At 43.3% G+C, this 18,704-nt stretch overlaps 1 protein-coding gene across 1 annotated transcript; it reads right to left on the bottom strand.

The window, feature by feature from the left end:
- Nucleotides 1-3,797: 3,797 nt before the first annotated feature.
- Nucleotides 3,798-15,656, bottom strand: LOC311124474 (E3 ubiquitin-protein ligase TRIM47-like). Its single transcript, XM_084198616.1, has 4 exons — nucleotides 15,373-15,656; nucleotides 14,895-14,990; nucleotides 4,760-4,951; nucleotides 3,798-4,034 (listed from the first exon to the last, which is right to left on the bottom strand). The coding sequence occupies exons 1-4, from the start codon at nucleotides 15,622-15,624 to the stop codon at nucleotides 3,849-3,851; spliced, it is 726 nt and encodes a 241-aa protein (XP_084054742.1). The 5' UTR covers nucleotides 15,625-15,656; the 3' UTR covers nucleotides 3,798-3,848.
- Between the last annotated feature and the right edge of the window lie 3,048 nt (nucleotides 15,657-18,704).

Raw genomic sequence — 18,704 nt, 5'->3', positions numbered from 1 at the left:
CTGGGCTGGCTAACACTACAGAGCTGAGTCAAGCCAAGTTCTGGAACCATCCTTGAAAGGACAATGTGTAAAGAAAATATCCCAGCCAGTCCAGTCCAGTTGTGGTCAGCTCTGTTGTGTGAATCTTGTTTCTCCATACCTCTAAATGCCATCTTTCTAGATGGTGCCATTTTCAAATAAAATAAAATAAAATGTAATTACATTTTTCACATGCGCCGAATACAACAGGTGTAAACCTTACCGTGAAATGCTTACTTACAAACCCTTAACCAACAATGCTGTTCAAGAAATAGAGTTAAGAAAATATTTACAAAATAAACTAAATTTAAAAAACAAATCAAATAAAAAAGTAACACAATAAAATGACATAACAATAATGAGGCTATATACAGGGGGTCATTCTTGAGGTGGAGTAGCTCTGCCAGTCAATGTGTGGGGGTACAGGTTAGTTGAGGTCATTTGTAAAGTGACTATGCATAGATAAACAGCAAGTAGCAGCAGTGTAAAATCAAAAAGGGGGTGGGGGGGGGGGGGGGGTCAATGTAAATAGTCCGGGTGGCCATTTCATTAATTCTTCCCCCATTCGTTTGGGATTGAGACCTGCAGTCACCTTGATTTAAGACCACTTTTGAGAAGTGTTCCACAGGCAGTAAATCTATTGTAGAGTAAATGGAACCTGGATCCATTTCATTCTATTAACATGGCGTATGTGTGTTATAGCAGTAATGGGTTTAAACTGATATTAAAATGACAACTCCATAGGTGGGCATCAGGTCAGGGGAGTTCATCTCTGCTCCCAGCATCCCTGGGACAGTACTGATCAACATAGCTGACCTGATGCAGAGGTGGACCAGTGATGTTTTCCTCTCAGTGGTGAGACTTGTCCTTCCATTTGACACACTGTTAACTCATAAGATCATACAAGATGTTACAGGATTATTGCATGTGGAAACAGACCTGCATTCAATTACTATTTAAAATCATGTTGAATACTTAATAAGCAGTGCTTGATTGAGTTTGCCTGTTGTAATGGAACCAATAGAAAAGTCCTAAAAGTACAAACATCAAAAACTTTTCTCGTTCAGTTAGTCCCTCCCTGTTTCAGCTAATTATCTTCAGTTTGGTGCCTAGTGAATATGACTCAGGTCTCTATGGAAACATCAATGTAAATTCACCTTAGGTTTTTACTCCTCACTTTCCCTTTCAGGTCTATAGGGTTTTGCTGCCCCCTGCTGGAGACTGGAACACAAGGCAGTCCCTGGCTTTCTTTGGGCAGCTGGAGGATGAGGCCATCCTCACCTGTTGTGACGGGTCCAACAAATATCCCCTGGTGAAGGCAGGGTCCTATCTCATCCAACACTTCAATGACTCTTATGGGAGGCAGTGAGCATTTCCCATGTTAAGCTATGGAATTAATTGTACAGCATTGGATTGGTGTTGGCATGGGGTAGAGGGAGTTTACATATACCAGTCATTTCCTTTTAAATCCATGAAGGGAAGTGGACAAGTTCACACTTAGAAAGGAGATAATAGTTCCACACCCCATGTGTCCTGATAACTACAGGAATGGAACCATATCGAGGTTGTCTGCTTTCTATACGGTTTGATGGGAGAGAGAGAGAGAGAGAGAGAGGAGAGAGAGAGAGAGAGAGAGAGAGAGAGAGAGAGAGAGAGAGAGAGAGAGAGAGAGAGAGAGAGAGAGAGAGAGAGAGGGAGAGAGAGAGAGAGAGAGAGAGAGAGAGAGAGAGAGAGAGAGAGAGAGAGAGAGAGAGAGAGAGAGAGAGAGAGAGAGAGAGAGAGAGAGAGAGAGAGAGAGAGAGAGACACAGACAGACAGACAGAGAGAGAGAGAGACACAAAGAGAGAGAAAGAGAGAGAGAGAGAGAGAGAGAGAGAGAGAGAGAGAGAGAGAGAGAGACACAGAGAGAGACACACAGAGAGAGAGAGAGAGACACAGAGAGAGAGAGAGAGAGAGAGAGAGAGAGAGAGAGAGAGAGAGAGAGAGAGAGAGAGAGAGAGAGAGATAGGCAGAGAGAGAGGCAGAGAGAGAGAGAGAGAGAGAGAGAGAGAGAGAGAGAGAGAGAGAGAGAGAGACGGGACATCAGGTAAAGTTCTGGAGATGAGGGAATATGTGTGCAGAAAGAAACCCTCCAGTATGGTTAACCCCAGTTAGGCCCAGTATGGACTATCAATACAAGTGACCATTTAGAATGTGACCCAGTTCAATGGGTCTTAACAGAACTGGGGATGTCAGCCATGAAGTTGTCTAAACACAACTGGAATATAATTTGTTTGTGATTCATTGTTAATGGATTTTCCATTAGGAACACAGGGGGAAAACCTAACACAACAACACACATAACACACAACCAATAAAACCAAAGGGGGAGGAAACCACTAAAGTCATTACCATATTGTCATTTTCTAACGACAGGGAGAAAACATGTAAAATCTAGAAGACTACTTTAGATCTGGTCAAAAGAAGCCTAGTGCACTACGAAGGGAACAGGGAGAGATTTGGGACAGAGACAGTAACTCCTGTATGTAAATCTTCATTCTAATGCCAGTGAGCAAATCTCCAATCTCCACCCTATTCCCTATGTAGTGTACTACTTTAGATCTGGTCAGAAGTAGCCTAGTGCACTACGTAGGGAACAGGGTGTCATTTGGGCCAGAGTCAGTAACTCCCCTGGGTATGAATTCTCTCTCTATCTTATCTGTCTTCTATATTATGTTCTCCACTCCTCCTCTCTTCTCTCCTCTATTCACTCTATTCTATCATCCACACCACATGCCAGCTTCAACACAATCCATTTACAAGTTAAAGACACACCTTGGAATAAATAGCAAAGGAAAACTACTACTAGATGTATTTTTTATTTCCCATCACCATGAATCATATTTAATAACTGAACAGTAGCAGACCTAACTTCATCTGTTCCTGACTATGGGTAGTGGATTAAAAAGACCATCAATCTCCAATGATATTAAAGTACAATTCTGAACATTACTGATATACTGAGTGGTAAGTCAAGATATGTGCTGGGTTTTTATTGTTTGGTTAATAGCACCACCTGCTGGACAGGTTTAATGTTGCTTGACTGAGCAGGATGGGAGAATAAAAGATGCCAAATTTAGGGCCGGTTTCCCGGACATCTCCATTGAACATGCTTTTTAGTCTAGGACTAGGCTTCATCTGTGTCCGGGAAACCGGCCCATATAGTTCAATTAGCAAGTAAGTAACACTACCTGTTCCATGATACTGAGGAAAATGACATTGAGACAGAGAACCAATTGAGAAAACATTTCAATGGTTCTGAATGCCAACCAACATACATTAACAGCATACATCATGATTAATGTAAATATATAAGATTAAAACATTGCACTTAAAAAAAATATGAATGCATTGAATTGTAATTCATAACATCTTCTGAAGATCAAATCAATCAAATCATTGTACATAAAAACAGAGCAGAATGAATCATCACATCTGGGGACCATCACCACCAGCATGACTAGTATCTATGTGGACCCTACTACAGTTTAACCAGCTCAGCTATAGACTACACCAGCATGACTAGTATCTATGTGGACCCTACTACAGTTTAACCAGCTCAGCTATAGACTACACCAGCATGACTAGTATCTATGTGGACCCTACTACAGTTTAACCAGCTCAGCTATAGACTACACCAGCATGACTAGTATCTATGTGGACCCTACTACAGTTTAACCAGCTCAGCTATAGACTACACCAGCATGACTAGTATCTATGTGGACCCTACTACAGTTTAACCAGCTCAGCTATAGACTACACCAGCATGACTAGTATCTATGTGGACCCTACTACAGTTTAACCAGCTCAGCAGTACCATTGAGAGAAAACCCAGGATAGAGGGGCTGAGTGAATGTGGTCTGGACTCTGTGGAGGAGGGTCATTGTGTCAGAGACACTGTAGAAGGACAGAGTACCTGCCTTGTGATCCAGGTACACTCCTACTCTGGAGGACCGAGGGCCTGATACTTTAGTCCTAACACTATTGTGTCTAAACCAATAACCAGAGCAGAGACCAATGAGGGGAGTTAGAACAATAAGTGAAGTCAGATACTGTATCTACCCTGTCTTTGATTAGAGCACAGCAGATATCAAATCAGAGAAATATGAGGAGTCAGATAGATACCCAGTCTTTGATTAGATCTACTATTGCTATATATTTCTAGAGGGATTGTTAGGAATGTCAGTAAAAAGAGACTGTTAGTTACTTCAGAATAAAGAGACTCACATTGTAAGAACTGTTCTCTGGTCTTGGGCTCTGGAGGCAGTACAACATCCACTATATTCACTACAGACACACAAACACATTCACAGAGAGAGGGAATGTTATCATCACACCATATTCCACATGTATATGACTAGTAGGGAACTTTCAATGGTCTAAAGTTGATGTTCTTATTATTTTCAACACACCTGTAGTGGAGATCTTGGTCCATTCTCCTTTAAGGACGTCTTCTAGTTTCTCTCTCAGTTCAGACACAGTCTTACTCACATCTCCAAAGTACTGAAGAGGACGGACAACGATGCTGGGTAAGTCTGAAGATACACTGGTACCGGAGAGAGACTGATAACTCTGGAGAGAGAGAGAGAGAGGGAGAGAGCAGAACCAAATGATTGAGAGTTTTAGTTTCATATTACATGTATCAAGGCAGTTGAGTTACCTGGAGGAAATGGATGTGATCCTCTGTGTGTGAGAGCTGCTCCAGCTCAGTGCTTCTCTTCCTCAGCTCAGCTATCTCCTGCTCCAGTTGCTCCAGGGGTCCTTCAGCTTGACTCACTTGAGCCTTCTCTTGGACTCTGATCAGCTCCTTCACCTCAGAGCGCCTTCTCTCAATGGAGCGGATCAGCTCGGTAAAGATCTTATCACTGTCCTCCACTGCTGCCTGTGCAGAGCGCTGTTAAGAGAGAGAGAGAGAGACTGACTTGTCTTACTTTAATGAGCCATCCTCATTACACTAACACCCCCCACTCCTAAAAACACATTGCGTGCCACCACAACCTCCACACAATCACATTATCCAGTACCCAACACCACAGTACAATACATCATCCAGCACCACATTACAATCGTACATCCATAATTTCCTAGACCTTTTAAAAAAAATCAGAGGCAGATCGTCTGACAGACAGGCAGTTGAGAGTTTGTGAAAGACCAGGGAAATGTCAATTTGATTTCTCTGTGACAGAGAGAGTTTGGAAAGGTCTGTGAGCAGAACCTGAGAACACCCAGGATCACAGAGTTCTGCCCTCTATAAATCAGAGTACAACTCCACAGCCGCATCTCCCCACAACAGAAGTTACCCACCCATCAGGCTCCCTCATCTCCCCCACAACAGAAGTTACCCACCCATCAGGCTCCCTCATCTCCCCACAACAGAAGTTACCCACCCATTAGGCTCCCTCATCTCCCCCACAACAGAAGTTACCCACCCATCAGGCTCCCTCATCTCCCCACAACAGAAGTTACCCACCCATCAGGCTCCCTCATCTCCCCACTACAGAAGTTACCCACCCATCAGGCTCCCTCATCTCCCCACAACAGAAGTTACCCACCCATCAGGCTCTCTCATCTCCCCACAACAGAAGTTACCCACCCATCAGGCTCCCTCATCTCCCCACAACAGAAGTTACCCACCCATCAGGCTCCCTCATCTCCCCACAACAGAAGTTACCCACCCATCAGGCTCCCTCATCTCCCCACAACAGAAGTTACCCACCCATTAGGCTCCCTCATCTCCCCCACAACAGAAGTTACCCACCCAGCAGGCTCCCTCATCTCCCCACAACAGAAGTTACCCACCCATCAGGCTCCCTCATCTCCCCACAACAGAAGTTACCTAACCCATCAGGCTCCCTCATCTCCCCCACAATAGAAGTTACCCACCCATCAGGCTCCCTCATCACCCCACAACAGAAGTTACCCACCCATCAGGCTCCCTTCTCTCCCCCACAACAGAAGTTACCCACCAATCAGGCTCCCTCATCTCCCCCACAACAGAAGTTACCCATCCATCAGGCTCCCTCATATCCCACACAACAGAAGTTACCCACCCATCAGGCTCCCTCATCTCCCCCACAACAGAAGTTACCCACCCATCAGGCTCCCTCATCTCCCCCACAACAGAAATTACCCACCCATCAGGCTCCCTCATCTCCCCCACAACAGAAGTTACCCACCCATCAGGCTCCCTCATCTCCCCACAACAGAAGTTACCCACCCATCAGGCTCCCTCATCTCCCCCACAACAGAAGTTACCCACCCATCAGGCTCCCTCATCACCCCACAACAGAAGTTACCCACCCATCAGGCTCCCTCATCTCCCCACAACAGAAGTTACCCACCAATCAGGCTCCCTCATCTCCCCCACAACAGAAGTTACCCACCCATCAGGCTCCCTCATCTCCCCACAACAGAAGTTACCCAACCATCAGGCTCCCTCCTCTCCCCCACAACAGAAGTTACTCCCCCTTCTGCTGTCCCCACCTCTCCCAAAAGCCTAGAAAGCTTGAGCAAAAAGTGACATCTTGGAAGAGCTTTACATGGAATTTCCAATAGGACACCTGCCTGGGCCCTGGTGAAACAGAGAACTGAGGCCTGTACTAGGTGCAGACACATTTTGGAAAGCAAAGACAAGGTCATTGATTTGGGCTCTAACCACTAACAACCTACCCTTACACACCTCTTTTGCTACCCCTGCACTAAGATTTGTGCCATGGCTCAGCACCTGCGCCCCCTTACACCAGACCCCCAATACACTTAATTAATCACATCACTGTGTGTCTCTTGCAAAAAAATCACGTTTAAATATTTTTGTTTGACATATTCCCCCAGTCTCTGCTGCCGTTCATGTTAAGGAAGTCTAACCGTGAAATCTCCATAAGAGGTCGGAGGGAAATCACCACAATCAGAAACCAGTAGAGAAGCCGATAAAGCCACCATGCCAGAAAAAACTATCCATTTAAGCAGATTCTGAAGACATGCCCTTAAGAACCCATGACCCATTTTCTCAGCCTATACCGCTTCCTGGGTGAGAGGACACTAAACCCCTCATTCTTCATCACGTGTTGTACTGACCTTACAAACTTTCCAGGATCAATCAAATAAGACTCCAGCAGAACGTTCTTTTTCCCCTTTAGTCTCCATCAGGAACCTAGAAAGTTCTCTCAGCGTATATACTGGGCCCTCAGCCTGACTGGCTGTCAGCTCTGGATCCAATGAGCCGTCTGAAAACGAGACGGCCTTGTCCTCCGCTCCCGCAGACTCACCTCCCCCCTCTTCCTCCTCCTCCATTGGCTCGGTACCGTCCTCCTCCTCCCCAGTCTCTGCCCCCCTGCACTTCCCCCCTGATCAGTGCCTCTTCCCCAATGACAGGCAATATTTCCTGGGATGAGCCCACCAAGCCTTCGCCCACCGGAGTCTCTGTTACTACAGAAACCTGCCTCAGCTCATGTAGCCCAGCTGCAACCCTCCCCACCACCGCTGTCTCCACGGCCTGCGCACCACCACTTGACCCTGCTCTACTCTCCTCCTTCCTGGTACCACCACCACTTGACCCTGCTCTACTCTCCTCCCTCCTGGTACCACCACCACTTGACCCTGCTCTACTCTCCTCCTTCCTGGTACCACCACTACTTGACCCTGCTCTACTCTCCCCCTTCCTGGTACCACCACCACTTGACCCTGCTCTACTCTCCTCCCTCCTGGTACCACCACCACTTGACCCTGCTCTACTCTCCTCCCTCCTGGTACCACCACCACTTGACCCTGCTCTACTCTCCTGCTTCCTGGTTCCACCACCACTTGACCCTGCTCTACTCTCCTCCCAGCCTCTGCCCCCTGAGTCCTAGTAGGCTGGACAACAGAACAAGTCAAAATTCACTGAAGGCTGTAAAACGGCCAAAGAACATTGGCTGAGCTGGAACACTAGCCTGAGGCCAAAGCGTCTTAATCTAGCGGTTAAGAGCGTTGGGCAGTAATCTTAAGGTGGCTGGTTCGAATCCCCGAGCCGACTAGGTGAGAAATCTGTACCCTTGTTCATCGACAGATTTAGGCACTTAACCCTAGTCGTTCTGAATAAGAGCATCTGCTATATGACTCACATGTAAATGTAAACTAGGCCTCTGTGAAAGCGTGGCAATAACTTATTAACTTTACATTATTCACAGACAGACTCCTCTGAAGGCAGGCAGGCAGCACACTCCTGAAAACGAACTGCTCAGCAAAGCAAAGGCTCTTTTGAAAACTACCAGATTTATATAAAAAAAGCTCATTTTCAGTGTCTTTGTCCAGTGTCTGTTTATATGTTAAGGGGGTGTTACTTTGGCAGATAATGTCACACATCTAAATATATATATATAATTTTTTAGATAATTAACTAAATGTATGGTGTTTTTGGTTTATGTCAGTTTCATTGTTTGTTATGCTATGAATTGTTATTTTATGGTTGTAAGTGATCAAATGAACTAGAACATTTTATATTTAGCAATTTTGAGTAATTACTACTTTAGTAAGGATACACTTAGTAAGGATATACACTTTGCTAAATGGCATATTATTATTATATTATTTATTCAGCACTACTGCAGTTGCTAAATAATTCCAATAGATGGCAGCATAAGACCACGAATGACATTTCAGAAGATTAGTTTAGTTCTCTCCCTGGATACACCACCACTCCACCTCACAGGAAAACTCCTGCCTGAGCTTTTTACTGTCCCTTTCCACACTGCTAACGCAAGAGAAAGGACTGAAAACACATTACTGTGAAGTAATATAATGATGATTCATGTTTATTATTACCTGTTTTTATGCTCATGGTTTAAAATTATACCTCATTACTATAACGATTATCAAAAAGCGCGAACATTAATTCAGTCACCTCTGGTCGACATGTGTTTTTCTAGTACATTCATTGTCAAATTCGTCAACCAGCACAGAGCCACTCTGCCTTCTTGAACAAGTAGCCAACTGAACAAGCCCCGCAAAAAGCTTGTGCCGTCAGCGGCAGCGAGCACTCTGCCTTCTAGCACAAGCGAGGGGCATGTTGAGGTAAATTTTCTAACAGCGATGGTTGCATGATTTATTGGTGGGCTGGAATATATGAGATATTAAGATGATGTCATAATGCATGTTTACTAGGGTTGAGGTTAGCGCATCTGACTAGTGATTATTTGGCCGGGGTTCAATACCTGCTAGAGTTAATATTTTGTTGCTCTCCCAAAAGCAACACAGGCCTAATACGAGATATATAGCTAACTGTAAAGTAATGAGTGACCTTTTTAGAAAATCATAGGACATAGTCTTTGTTTGCATGCTATTTTATGCTTGTAGCCTATAACTGATGCATTGTGGTCTTATGCAGCCATCTATTGGAAATATTTAGCAATTAAAAGTTAATTATTCACTTAAAGACATTGGTGAGGCAGCTGAGAAATAAAGTGTATTTTTCTTATTAATTCTGGAGATCAGTCTCAAACCTGCCCCACCTATGACATGCCAATTGCTGGACTTTCACATAGAGGTTACTAGGTCACACCCAGTTCAAACCACATTTAAAAAATAAAACAAATGTGTTGTTTATCAAGTGTTCTGCCTTGCAATAATACATATAATAAAATGACTAATAAAGGTTACATAGGTTTTATTAAAAAAATAACAATAAATGCTTTTTAGTACTATAATGGTATTTACTAACATAAAATTATTACTAAAATAGTTTCTAAAACGTGTTCTAGGCTACCCTACCCTAGAATTAGGGTTAAGGGTTAGAGTTAAGGCTAAAATAGGTTATAAGTAGGGTTAGAGTTTCTGTATAGCACTTTGTGACAACTGCTGATGTAAAAATGACTTTATAAACACATTTGATTGATTGATTGTTAGGTTTAGGGAATTTAAAGCAAAACAAATGAATAGGTTTATAGCTCTCTTGCTCCTCCCTGTGGCCTTTTGTGGGTACTACATACCTCATTCACGACACTTGCTAGGCTCATTATCTGAGGTAGCAACTGTGTCAGATCTATAAATCAATGAGCTACACCTATCCATTTAGTTTACAACTCAGTGAACCTGCGCAGCATTCGCTCAATTCAATGCCTACGAACTTACAGATTTCGACACATATCAAATTACCCAGCAGTAATATAGAAACAATAAATGTTTTTAAAAATTAAAATTTTTATTTCTTAATTGAAAATTATTATTCTGGCTGTTTAAAATCAGCCACATCTTGAAAAAGAGGACGGACATGCGTTTTGTTTAGATTATACACCTTTTTCTGAAAGAAAATATGAATAACCGTGACCAGAAAATTTTAATTGTTTGATGGCCTCTGCGCAAACCATACGTAGCACTGTGGGTCACCACAAGGTGTACCCAGGTGAACAGTGAGTTTGCTCACCTAGTAGTCATAACCTTGTTAATAAAAAGTTACCTGAGGTAAAGCTACAATGTTAATACAGGCTGGTCTCATTACCAACAATAGTGAAGCTGGCATTGTGACGCAGAACAATGGGCTGGGAATATAACTTTCATTAGGCGAGTTGGTGCCACAGAGCTCAATACAACTAATAGGAGCTGGCAGGGTGAAACATGTCCTATTATTTCTAAACTACGGCAAGCATCTGGGACATATGGTAATATTATGAAACTGGGCTCCATGGCGGATGTAATTAAGTAGTTTATCAGAAAAAGGCGTTAAAAATGTATTGTGTCCAGCCTAGTCCTAGCCCCCACTGCCGGTTGGTCGCGCTTGTCTGCACTAGCATTATGCCCTACATCCCCACACTAGAAACACCCAAAACTATCTGTGCTAGCAAACCCTGCGTTCCACCCCTCCACTGCGTAACCTTGAAGTTTGTTAAGAAACAAACACATGTCTACGAAAAGAGACATGTTTAACGGCTTCCGCTTGGCACCCAGCCGAGAGCACACGAAAACCACTTTCAAATTTACCAAAATGAACCAACTACTTCCGGTCTGTTCGTAAGTAATAAACGGAGGCAGATTAGCCACCACAACTCTTGTCGAAAGAGGCGAAATCTGCTCCAACACACCCACTCGCAAAAAGACAAACCTTTTTCATTAACACAACCACCGCCTTGTTCATTCTGGATGCAGAGTCCAGATGTTCCGCTCCAACCTGTTCGCCGACCATGAGCAAAACTTCCTCCACACCTTTCTCCGGAACGGACCCGAAGCGACAGCGTTTCTTCTCCACTCGGTTGAGGCCATCACGCCGCCCTAACAAACTACCCCTACTCCCCCCTCAACTCTAAACGATAAACAGTGGAAACCAATAAACAAACCCTCCACCATGAGAAAATACATTCAGAAAATACGTAAGAACCAAAAGAAAAAAGAATAGTAGCCCTCCTCACGAACCACAAAACTCTCACACAACCAACTTCTTCTTCTATGATATAATGGCGGTCCACAAACCAACGTTAAAGGTGCATGCCGCCACCTACTGTGCTGGAGTGTGTGGTCGATCACGGTTTCCAACATTTCTTAATCCTCCTACCTAACTCAGTACTTCTGAAAAAAGAAAGAAGAGCCATACTAACTTCTAATAGACCCTCCCCCATCCCCAAAATCCCTTACAAACCCCCCCAACCTCAATGACCCTACACTTCAATCTTTCCCTCTCTTCAAAATACTTACAACAATATAACAACACATGCTCCACCGTTTCATCGACCGTACCCCCCAGACACAAACCATTCACATGCTTGCCAACCAGATGTAATGACGAGTTCAATGTTCTAAGCGCAATCAAGTAAACACCACCTCTTCCTTCCTAATCTGACTTTTGAATCTTGGTCCATCGACCTTTCTGTAAAACTGTAAACTATTCATATAAAAGCCGGCCCTTGTGCTCAGAGTACCATCTCTTCTGCCACACATCTATCAAAATGGCTCTGATCTTACATTTGGCCTCACCTCTACCCAGTGGAACATTAATATCAATTATATCTCGTTTCAAAGCTCTTTTAGCTAACTGGTCTACAATGTCATTCCCTTCCACACCCGTATGTGCTGGGACCCAGCAGAATCTCACTACTACACCCATTCTCTCAATTCTCCATAATAACATTAATACCTCCAATAGCAGGTCACTCCTATTAGATTTACCAGATGATAAACTATTCAATACAGACAGAGAATCTGAGCATACCATAATTCTAACAGGTTGTACGTCCTCCACCCACTGGAGGGAAACTATTATCACTAACAGTTCAACTGAGTATACTGACAGTTCATCTGTTAGTCTTCTACATATCTGCACATCAAATTCAGGAACGTAAACGCCTGCTCCTGTGCGCCCACTATCTGGATCCTTGGATCCATCTGTGAAAAGCGGTAAAAAAGTATAAAAACTTCTACCAATGTAATTGTCAACCAGTTTCTCTATATCACTGACTTCTGACCAATCTTTCCTTTTCTCTACCAAGGTTAGATCAACAACAGGGTCTGGGAGTAACCATGGAGGAACATCCCCTATCACCACAGAAGGGCCAACCTCCAACTCCCTCAAACCACTCTCATCAGCAAGCTTTCCAACTGTCCAACCAAAACCACTGCCTTGTCTACTAGTATATTCCCAACAGTCATCTAGAACAGTAGCAGTGGGATGCTCAACCTCACAGCCTTTCAACCCAATAAGATAATGACCATTTTTACACTGTATATCCAAAGGCATCTCACCTGCCTCCACCAGTAAGGCACATACAGATGTTGATTTAAATGCACCGATAGATATCCTTAAAGCTTTATACTGGATTCTGTCTTTGCCGCTGTTCCATAAACTATACACCCAAAATCAATTGTCGTCCTGATCAGAGCTCTATAAATATCCATCAACGATTGTCTGTCAGCACCCCATTCATAACCAGAGACCCACACAACCAACTACCGCAAAAGTGATGGAATGAGAGAGACAGAGACATCGTTACAACACTGTACATAGCCATAATATAACAGTTCTTCTTCTTTGGAGTTTAACGGCGGTTGGCATCCAATATGTTGCATTACCGCCCCCAACTGGACTATAATATCAATCCATTAAACTTTGTGACACAAAATGGGAAAAGGGGAAATTATAATAATACAGAAAAACACCCTTCCAACTAACCCTACACTCATTAAATACCCACTAACCCATTCCACTACTTTGACCCTATCTGCTCCTGCACCATGCCAACGGCCTGGGAGGACGGGACACCACCACTCAACACACCCTGTAACTCTTCTGAAGTCTAATCGTGTATGCCCAAATACTTCTCTGCAGCTGCCACCACAACATCTTTTTTCTTTGATTTACGTTCCATTTCTGCTGTACAGTTGATAACCATTGCTATGAACTCTAAGAAGCTAACTTTACTAAAGCATATATCAGTCGTTGGCCTATCCCTCTGTGCTGGCACAGATCTACTACTAACAGGGATCCTCTCAGGATCTCTCACCCTTGACCCATCCTCCTCTACTTTCTTCACTGCCTCAGCATACGACACCTTCTGCACTACTCTGACTCTAGCCACCTCAACCTGCCTCTCTCGCACCGGACACTTCCGATCCCCAGCAACATGGGCATCCCAACAGTTGACACACACAACTTTATCCACCGAAACTACACAAACCTCTATCCCATGCCCTCCTGCACACTTCCCACATCTTGGAATCTCCCTCCTACAAACTGCTGCAACATGACCATAAACGTTGCACCTGAATCAGCGCAGTGGATTCGCCACAAAAGCTCTAACAGGATAACTGATATATCCTAACATGACTTTATCGGGTAAAGACTCAAAACTCAAAAGAGCTGACAGTGACTCCTATGTTTCACCACGCTCAACACAGGGTCTGCACCAAACGGAGGGCATCACAAACACCAGGAATCTTCATCTTCAATTGCTCCACCTCCACACTTAACATTACCCCAGAAATCACTCCTTTCAATGGTGCCCTGTTCCTAAGAGCAAAGCAAGAAACAGATCTTGACCCAAGTTGCGTGACACGGAGCGCCCACTCCCTCTGGTCAGAAGAAACACAAACAAATATCACAAGTCCACTACAGGTTACCTTCACTGATTCAACTGCACCCAACTCCTTTCCCACCCACCCTGAAACCACAAATGAATCTGCCAAAAGGTATTGATTCACTTTCTCCAACAATGTAACTCCTACTGCACCAGATTCTTCTTTATCATGTCCATTGATGCCAGGCTCTGGTTCTGAGCTCTTCACCACACCTTCTACCTCACTTAACTCTCCCTCATTCATTTCCATTTCACCTCCTGAACTCAGTCTGGCGAATGGCTCACTCTGTTTGCACTTGAATTATAACATTTGAAATGTCTCTATTACTTCGAAACGTTTGTGAGTGTAACGTTTACTGTTCATTTCTGATCATTGATTTCACTTTTGTTTATTATTTATTTAACCTGCTTTGGTAATGTATAGCGGACATGAGTCACTCATGGTTACTCATGGTTATGTGATGAGGTAGCCCCACTTGTGACTTTAAAATCAGTGTCGGCCCAGTAGGGAATCTCCTCTTGGTGTAACATAATAATATATAATATGCCATTTAGCAGACGCTTTTATCCAAAGCGACTTACAGTCATGTGTGCACACATTTTTACGTATGGGTGGTCCCGGGTGGTCCCGGGGATGAACCCGGGTTCATATCCCGTCAGTTACATTAAGCCGTGTGTTCTCTGAAAGGGGTCCTGTTTCCAAGAGTGGGGTCAGTGGAATTAGATAGAGGCCTGTCTCTCTCCCTCTCTCTGACTGGAGGAGAGAAGTGAAATGGTGTGTCTCCTCTGGTCAACAATACTCACCTTGAGACACTCCACAGCCTGTTGGAGCTCCTTCAGGTCCTTCTCTCTCTCCTGGAATCTCTGCTGGACTTTCTGCTGACTCATCCCCAGCTGCCTCTGTGGAGAATCACTCTTCAATGAGCTATCAAGCTTTATTTGTCCAGTAGATCAATAGTATAGTAATGGGACATAGGGCCCATAGAAGATATGGATTAATATGTTGAGGAACTGTCTGTGTGAAACTATTTTATTATGTTGCTATGTGAATGATTATAGTTTTTATGGTAGGCGTACATGTATCAAGGGGTTGAGGCTGTTGTATGACTTTAGAAAATTGTGAAACATTTGGAGCAAACCCAATATACGCAAGGTTTGTGTTCATATTTGTTCTGCCGTGGATTGATTTAATTTGTATGATCTCATATTCAAACAGCCTTAGTTCCTACTGTAATTATTATTTGTTTATCAGACAGTCACCAACAAGTAGTTCTGGTCTTACCTGTTTCTCAGTCCTCTCTGCTGCAGCTGACACTGTATCATGGCCTTTATGTTCATCCATCACACACAGCAGACAGATACACTGTTGATCGGTACGACAGAAAACCTCCACCAGTTTGTCATGATGAGAGCAGATCTTCTCCTGTAGTTGTGCGGTGGCTTTGACCAGCTTGTGCTTCTTCAAAGCAGGAAATTCATAGTGAGGTTGGAGGTGAGTCTCACAGTAAGAGGCCAGACACACCAGACAGGACATGAGGGCTTTCTGCTTTCTGGTCCCAGTGCAGAAATCACACGCCACATCTCCAGGTCCAGCATAGCACAGAGCAGGAGGGGGAGCAGCCTGGAGTCCTGTCTTCTTCAGTTTCTCCACCAACTCAGCCAACATGTTATTTTTCCTCAGATTAGGCCTTGGAGTGAAAGTCTCTCTGCACTGAGGACAGCTATAGACCCCTTTCAGAACATCCTGATCCCAGCAGCCGTCAATACAGCTCCTACAGTAACTGTGTCCACAGGGAATAACCACCGGTTCCTTCAGTAGATCCAGACAGACAGAACAACAGAACTGGTCCTGGTCCAGCAGAACTCCTTGCTGAGCCATTTGGACGGTTGTTCACTCTCACACAGACAGACGACACAGAGACTCAGATCAGTTTCGTTTCCTCAGAAGAGAGTTTGTGGAGGGGAGGGACTTCCTGGTTCTGCCAGAGGGGTGGGGTTAAAAGGAGGGAGGGAGGGGTTAGAGGAATGGAGGAAGAGAGAGAGGAACTGCATGCAACAGGAAGAGGGAGACAAATAGTTTTGTTCCTAGGTTACAGTCCTTAACATGGAACAAATGAAATAATGAATCTTTAAAATGTGAGTTGTTAGAATATATAAAGGATAACAGTTTCTATGAAGAACATATGTATAATTATTTTAATGACCTTTATAATGCCTTATAATACACTAATGTGTTCTACTTAAGCAATAAGGCCTGAGGATGTGTGGTATATGGCCAATATACAATACCACAGCTAAGGGCTGTTCTTAGGCACAACGCAACATGGATTGAGAATGATGTAACACTTTCAAAAATCAAATCAAATTATTGGTCGCATACACATATTTAGCAGATGTTATTGCAGGTGTAGCGAAATGCTTGTGTTCCTGGCTCCAACAGTGCAGTAATAACTAACAATACACACATCTAAAAAGTAAAGGAATGGAATTAAGAAATATATAAATATTAGGACGAGCAATGTAGGAGTCTGGAGTGTAAATATATTTATAAACTGGGTAGTTCAAGCCCTGAATGCTGATTGGCCGACAGCCGTGGTATATCAGACCGTATACAAAACATATATTTTACTGCTCTAATTACGTTGGTACGTTAATAGCAATAAGGCAGTTTTAGAACACCTACTCATTCAAGGGTTTTTCTTTATTTGTACTATTTTCTACATTGTAGAATAACAGTGAAGACATCAAAACTATGAAATAACACATATGGAATCATGTAGTAACCAAATAAGTGTTAAACAAATCAAAATATATTTTATATTTGAGATTCTTCAAATAGCCACCCTTTTGCCTTGATGATAGATTTGCACACTCTTGGCATTCTCTCAACCAGCTTCATGAGGTAGTCACCTGGAATGCATTTCAAATAACAGGTGTTCCTTCTTAAAAGTTAATTTGTGGAATTTCTTTCCTTTATTAATGCGTTTGAGCCAATCATTTGTGTTGTGACAAGGGAGGGGTGGTATACAGAAGATAGCCCTATTTGGTAAAAGACCAAGTCCATATTATGGCAAGAAGAGCTCAAATAAGCAAAAAGCAACGACAGTCCATCATTACTTTAAGACATGGTCAGTCAATACAGAACATTTCAAGAACTTTGAAAGTTTCTTCAAGTGCAGTCGCAAAAACCATCAAGCGCTATGATGAAACTGGCTCTCATGAGGACCGCCATAGGAAAGGAAGACCCAGAGTTACCTCTGCTGCAGAGGATAAGTTCATTAGAGTTAACTGCACCTTAGATTGCAGCCCAAATAAATGCTTTACAGAGTTCAAGTAACAGACACATCCCAACATCAACTGTTCAGAGGAGAATCAGGCCTTCATGGTCAAATTGCTGCAAAGAAACCACTACTAAAGGACACCAATAAGAAGAAGAGACTTGCTTGGGCCAAGAAAACACAAGCAATGGACATTAGACCGGTGGAAATCTGTCCTTTGGTCTGATGAGTCCAAATTTGATATTTTGGGTTCCAACCGCAGTGTCTTTGTGAGACACAGAGTAGGTGAACGGATGATCTCCACATGTGTGGTTCCCACCGTGAAGCATGGAGTAGATGGTGTGATGGTGTGGGGGTACTTTACTTATGACACTGTCTGGGATTTCTTTACAATTCAAGGCACACTTAACCAGCATGGCTACCACAGCATTCTGCAGCGATACGCCATCCCATCTGGTTTGGGCTTAGTAGGACTATCATTTGTTTTTTCAACAGGACAATGACCCAACACACCTCCAGGCTGTGTAAGGGCTATTTGACCAAGAAGGAGAGTGATGGAGTGCTGCATCAGATGACCTGGCCTCCACAATCACCCGACCTCAACCCAATTGAGATGGTTTGTGATGAGTTGGACCGCAGAGTGAAGGAAAAGCAGCCAACAAGTGCTCAGCATATGTGGGAACTACTTCAAGACTGTTGGAAAAACATTCCTCATGGAGCGGTTTGAGAGAATGCCAAGAGTGTGCAAAGCTGTCAAGGCAAAGGGTGGCTACTTTGAAGAATCTAAAATCTAAAATATATTTTGATTTGATTGAACACTTTTACTACATGATTCCATGTGTTATTTCATAGTTTAGATGTCTTCACTATTATTCTACAATGTAGAAAATAGTCAAATAAAGGAAAACCCTTGAATGAGTAGGTGTTCTAAAACTTTTGACCAGTAGTGAAGATATCCAAACTTTAGACTGGTACTGTACACAGGCTCTGACTGTCTGCTCTATATCAGCATTCATCTTGGGCCAGAATAACACTGCTTTAGCACCTCATTTTGACTTTTCCATCCCTAGATGGTCCTTGTGTATTTTGATCAGAATGTTTTTCTGTAACACACTTGGTATCACAATTCTTGACCCCTTAAATAGAATTCCATCAAGTCCAGATAGCTCATCCCTGTATTGACCATAAGGATATGGTATAGCTTGTACAGACTACCTGCATGTTATGGCTTGAATCACCTTTTGCAAACACTCATCTTCTGCAGCAGCACGTGAAATAACTGTCCACATTTCATCTGAAACTGGGCAACTCTCTCTGATAAGGTTTACATGTATGG

The sequence above is a fragment of the Coregonus lavaretus genome (assembly GCF_964263955.1).
Source record: "Coregonus lavaretus genome assembly, contig: HAP1_SCAFFOLD_5902, whole genome shotgun sequence".
Lineage (NCBI taxonomy): Eukaryota > Metazoa > Chordata > Actinopteri > Salmoniformes > Salmonidae > Coregonus > Coregonus lavaretus.
This window is presented reverse-complemented; position numbering and strand designations above follow the sequence as displayed.